The following is a 6,415-nucleotide window of genomic DNA, read 5'->3' on the forward strand; positions in this document are numbered from 1 at the left end:
ACAAATAAAAAAATAATAAAACAAAATTTAATCATAATGATACACCAGACCAAAAAACAGAGATTGGCAAAATATTTCAAAGCTGCAATATATATCAGTACTGTCTCATGTTTCTCTTTTTATTTCAAAGCTGCAAAATATTTCAAACTCAAATCGTTTGTGATTTATCATTAAAAATCCTGTGACACCTCCGATCTTAATTATGGTTACTATTTATGATTGCCTCATGATATTTCCCTTGTGTAAAGAGCTCACAGTGCGGCGAATTTTTTTTATAAACCATAATTAAAAAAATATATTTTTTTTTATGAAACCAACATGACTATTTTTTTTTTTACAAAAGCCACAAGGACTGAAATGCCATTTTGGTACCGAATTTTTTTTTGGGACAAAAATGACAATTCGGTCCCCGGTATTTTCACAATTTTTCAACATATTTCTTCCTTGAAATATGTCAAAACGGTTGGGACCGAAATGACAATTCGGTCCCCAAAAATAAAATGGGACTGAAATGGCATCTCGGTTCATATGGTTTTTGTAAAAGAACAAAGCAATTAAGTTGGTTTGGTAAACTTTTTTTTTTTATTTATAGTTTATAAAATAATTCCAGTGCGGAAGCTAGTGTTATGACAGTTGCAATATTGGTCCTTCTGATATCAACCACAAATGGGCACTCCACGGATAAAATGTTGCATCATAAAATCCAACGCTGGAATAATAACTATGTAATACAATTACTAGTATCGTGCCCATGCGTTGCAACAAAAATATATTATAAAATGAAGAAGATCAAGAGTTTGATTTACAATTTGAATTTCAAACTTTGATAAAAGTAAAGAGATTTGATAAAAAAAAAAAAATAGACAAATGGCTTGTAGAAATATATACAGGCAAAAGCAAAAAGGACAAAAAATATTTAGTGAAAGTGAATTTGTATTATTAAATTAGTTGTTTCATTTTGTGGCACTAATTATAGTTAATGTTACTAAAATCTCTCCTCAACATATGTTCTCCAAATAATTAACATCTGAAACTACGAACGAACCTGAACATACTAATAAAAAATAATATTTTATTTTATCAAAATTGAACAAGTAAAATTGTAAAAAGATTCACTATAGCTTAAATTTAGTAATGTATTAAATTTGAAGATATCAAATACTGATAAAATATTTTCAAAAGATGTCAGCATTTGATATTCTTAAAAATAAATTGATCATTCATCATGATTCTTAAATAAGGAAATAAGGAATGGAAGACAGCTGGAGAGGAGAAATAAGGAATTAAATAAATTGATTTTCTCTCCAATTTTGTTCTCTATTTAATTTTAATTGTGCATAATATAAGAATGGAGATGAATTATGAATTGTATAGTGTCATATGATTGACCAATTAAAGTGGTTAATTCACATTAAGAACGTGGTCCGTAAATGTTTAGATCAAAAATTAGGCAACTTATAATTATTGATAGACTAATTATGGAAATTGCAAATATTGAATATATGATAGCTCTCCACAATTTAGTATTGGATTGACTAATAATATCATATTCAATATTAGATTGATTGTCAGACCTTATATAAAGGCAGGTTGACCTAGGTATCAAAATCAGAAATCAGATTCAGATTTTTGTCTTCTTTCTAATTTCTTCATCTAAATAAGAGAAAGAAATAGGGAGAGATTTGTTAACTTAAAAGGGAGAGGTAGCATAATTGGTTAGAAAAAAGTTCTAAGAATTTAACAACAATCAAGAGTTTAATATATCTCAGCACTTCATAGCCTCTGCAAAGGTTTTCAAAAAAGAAACAGAGAAATTTCTTAATGAAATAAGGAAAAGATTCTCAAGTGGCAATTCTAGAGTCTTGAAAGACCTACACCCCCGCATATGAAGGAAGAATTCGTGTCATTAATATTCTGTCTCGAGCTCACGGGACGTTAGAGGTTTTTTTTAGGATTAAGAAGGTTTTACCATGGCAACATCCATGGAATCAGGTAAATTCTGCACTTAAAGATTTATGTTTTGGGTTTAGATTGGTATAGGTCGATCTCACATTATATGGGGATTGTTTTTCTTCTTTCGAACTTCAAACATTTTATTTAGCCAATTTGATCTGAAAAGTAATGAAGTGCTTTCATAAACTCTCTAGATCATGGTTAGTTATAACATATCAAATACAGTTTTTTAAGTTCATTTTGGCTAAATTAAGATTTAGCCTAAATAGAAACTACCACATTTTTCTGAAAGCTGTTGTGCAGTATTTCTTACTTCGACCATAATTTCTCATACAACTTCTGTTTTGAATGATTTAAATTGAGTTGAAAAGTTAAAAAGAAAGATCTAGAACTTTGTCTTCTTGAGGAAATCTTAGTTAGAAAGAGATCATAGTAAAAAATATGGTAGAACATGACGGTTATTTTTGAAAACATAATTGATTTTACTTGTTTGCTTTATATATTCTCTCCCTCATATTTTTGGGTAGATTTAAAACTGTAGTTGTTATGATGTATAGTTATGTTATTCAATTCTTATTTCTTTAAGTCATAGTTTTAAGTTATATAAAGGCATTAAAGATATACTAGTATCATACCCGTGCGTTGCAACGGGAATATATTATAAGAAACAAATATATTAATGAAAATAATAATTATCTAAAAATTAAGATACATGTTAATAGAAAATTTATATGATTTTGTATTTTTAATTAACTTTAATCATGATCTCTAATAACAATTTGATGATGTGATGATTCTTTATTTTTAAGTACCGATAATATCAAATAATAGCTCGATTCGAATTTAATATCAAATATCATACAACAATTCAATATCGACATATAATATGATATAAAAAAACATAAATAAAAAGTGTTATCATGTGTCTGTATAGGATATATATATACACACATATTATAAGAGAAATATATACTTACACACATGTTCCAATTTTGTATTATTCTTCTTCTTTGTTTCTAATTTAGAATACACGCACACACACATTGATATATATAAATTGAAAATATATTTTAAATTGCCCACACCAATATGTATAGAAACAAAGAAAGAGAAATAAGGAAATAAAAAAAAATTGATTTCCATTATGATCCGTATAGAAACGAAGAAGAAGTAAGGAAACAAAGAAATAAGAAAATGGAAGGTGAAGTCTTCTCAATTGAAGAGGAGAAATATAGAAACAAAAAAATAAGGAAATGAATAAATATATCACTAAATTTCAGAATTTGTTCAATTTTAATTGTAACATATCGTGTGGCAGCACATGTGGTGAGTATGTTTTTAACTAAATTTAGACTTTTATACATAAAATAGATGCATTTAATCAAAAGAAGACAAATTATGTAATTGGAGAGCTGAGATCAAATCTGAAGTTTCATCTTTCAATCATAGTCGTTGGCAGATCGGACACCCAACGTGCTTAATAATAGAATGGAGATATGCTTTGAATTTGAGTTAATTAAGTGATAATTCCGCCAAAATGGCTTCTTTCATGAGATTAATTTGAGTTCATTGCATAACAAGCTTTGTGTGCATGCAATGAGTAAGTATTAATCAACCCAAATGAAGGTTAATACTTGTTAAAATTAAACGTTCATGTGGTTGTGGTGATAAATATAGTGGTGATTATTTGGTTTTACACGTAAATAATATAGTCAGTCCAAAGAAAGTCTAGGTAATTTTTATGTTATTAAATCATCAATATTTTAATTACTACACTAAAGTATCATAAGAATTTAATGTTTCTGTCTAAAGACACTCACCAATGTTGCTGTCTAAAGTCTAGGTTTCGTAACTCATCAAATGTGGATTTGAGAGTTAAGATATATTGCAATACTACAAATAACCAATTTTTAAGGAAAGTTTGTCTAGGAAAGTCATAATTTGAAGTGCCTCTAATGGTCCCTGATTTTTTTTCTGAAAACGTACCTGATTGTGATTTAGTGTATATGGTTACAAAAAAAAAAAAAAAAATTGTGTCATCCATGTTGGTCTCGTTTGGCCTTTATTTGAATTAAAGCCTATGAAATTTGTTTTCTAAATCATGTTTTTTTTTCGCTATATTCAGCTAACATTCCTACAGGCCTCAACGACATTCCTATGTTGAATGGTTCCAACTTTAAATTGTGGCAAGAGAACTTGATGTTAGTTCTCGGTATCATGGATTTGGACCTTGCATTTAGAGTTGTTGCTCCCACTATTAATGACAAAAGTACCTCTGATGAGAAAAAGGATAAAGAAAAGTGGGAGCGGTCAAATCGCATGTGTCTTGTGATAATGAAGATGTGCATGCCAGAGGAATTTCGGGGTGCCTTTTCGGATAAGATTGAAACCGCTAAAGAATTTTTGGAGGACATTGAGAAGAAGTTTGTTAGAAATGAAGAGGAATTTTTGAAGGAAATTGAGAAAAGATTTGTTAAAAATGAAAAGTCTGAAATTAGTGCACTTCTAGCGAATCTTGTTTCAATGAAATATGAAGGAAATAGAAATATTAGAGAGTATATCATGGACATGTATAATGTTGTTTCAAAGCTAAGGGCTCTCAAGCTTGAGATCTCTGAAGATCTCTTAGTGAACTTGGCCTTGATCTCCCTTCCAACATACTTTGGACATTTTAAGGCGAGCAATAATTGTCAGACAGAAACTTGGTCTCTCAATGAGCTCATCTCACATTGTGTGCAGGAAGAGGAAAGATTGAAGCCAGATCGGACAATAAGTGCTCATGTTTCTTCCACCTATAAGAATAACACTACTAAGAAGCATGAGAGATCTAACACACCAAAGGATAATAAGGAAGCTGCAGAGAGCACCCAAAAGAAACTGAAAGATGGCAAGAAAACTGCGGATGCAGAATGTATCGATTGCTTCTTTTGTGGTGCGGTAGGACATATGAAGAAACATTGTCTGAATTATCATGCATGGCGTCTCAAGAAAGGTATGTTTCTCAAATTGAGTTTTCGGAGGTTAATTTAACTTTTGTATTAAGATACACTTGGTGAATAAATTCAAGTGCAACAACTCACATTAGTGTATCTTTGCAGGGTTGCCAAAAATATCGAAAATCAGGTGATGATGAAAGATTCATCTATGTGAGCGATGGTAATAAAGTATTGATGTTGAGACCATTGGAACATTTAGATTACTTTTGAAGACTGGATTGTATTTAAATTTATATGATACATTTGTAGTATTGTCTCTTAGGCGGAACTTAATTTTCATTTCTGCTTTAGATAATTATGATTTTACTTGTAATTTTGCGAATAGAAACTTTTATTTGTTTCATGATTCAAAACAATTTGAATCTGATTTCTTAGGATGTGGTTCGTAAATAGAATCCAAAATAAATTAATTAACAAGATAATTCAATAGCCTTAACCTCAGCCACTTCTTCATTAGGCGCGCACCGTCACAGTAAACACCTCATTCTCCATGGATGCTTTGACTTGGTCAACCTTCATATTCTCAGGCAACCTAAACTGCCTCAAGAACTTGTGCTGCTGCGCTCAACACAGTCCCATCTCTCATTCTTCTCTTCCTTCTCTCTGCTACGCTCTCTGCTAATTTTCAGCACTTTGCTTTCCTCCATTTCGAGCTTCACCTCCTCCTCCTTGACACCCAGTAGGTCGGCTTTCAACACATGCGCTTCTGGTGTCTCCTTCCAATCAACGTGTGTATGGGCTAAAGATGTCTCATTGAATGGGGCAATGGCCAAGGAAAGAGGGCACCGCTGAAATGCATGCCAGATGTCAACCGAGAAAGGATCGAAAGTGTTGCTCCCAACAATCAACATTTTTTGTTGAATTGTTGGAACTAGTAAAGAAGACTATGAATTAAGTTGTGTTTTCTCTAGGCTAACTAGTAATTTCTCTTTATGATAGTGAATTTGTGATGCTCTCTCTGTACAGCTTGGTTGCTATATTATATGTATATAGCATGGTTTGTTTAATTGTGGGGAGTTCTCCAGAGGTGAAGTGTACATAATTTCTTGACAAGTGTGAGAGCTGCTAGAGAGTGTAAGTCTGTCCCCCTTAACAAATTCAATCTTGAATTTGCTTGAAAGGAGTAGACTCTTCTTTGTTTATTGTTTTGAACACTGAAATGAAATGGATTGAGCTGTTGGCCTGTTTGTTACCCAGGCCCACGGCCTATGGGGCTACAAATTTGTCATAGGACAGCACCTATTCTGAGCTTAATTTTAAGGTCCATTTTAGCACAAGTGCTACACTTTGAACAGAGTAGCGTTTGGTATTCTAGTGGTTTTTTTTTTATTTTAGCAAATTGGAGATGCAACTCAACTGATTAATATCCTTATACATACAATATTCTATTTGAATTTCGAACATACGATATTTCACATGAAGAGTATTGCATTTTATCAATAGACTATTTATCTGAAAAATATAAC

General features: G+C 31.3%; 1 protein-coding gene and 1 pseudogene across 1 annotated transcript; one reads left to right on the plus strand and one right to left on the minus strand.

The window, feature by feature from the left end:
* Positions 1–4,063: 4,063 nt before the first annotated feature.
* Positions 4,064–5,249, plus strand: LOC144548016 (uncharacterized). The gene is made up of 2 exons (XM_078296704.1): positions 4,064–4,945; positions 5,052–5,249. The coding sequence occupies exons 1-2, from the start codon at positions 4,111–4,113 to the stop codon at positions 5,078–5,080; spliced, it is 864 nt and encodes a 287-aa protein (XP_078152830.1). The 5' UTR covers positions 4,064–4,110; the 3' UTR covers positions 5,081–5,249.
* Positions 5,250–5,359: 110 nt separating this feature from the next.
* On the minus strand, positions 5,360–5,800 carry LOC144547927 (17.8 kDa class I heat shock protein-like; annotated as a pseudogene).
* Positions 5,801–6,415: the final 615 nt, after the last annotated feature.

The sequence above is a fragment of the Carex rostrata genome, chromosome 32, assembly GCF_964058835.1.
Source record: "Carex rostrata chromosome 32, lpCarRost1.2, whole genome shotgun sequence".
NCBI classification, from domain to species: Eukaryota; Viridiplantae; Streptophyta; class Magnoliopsida; order Poales; family Cyperaceae; genus Carex; species Carex rostrata.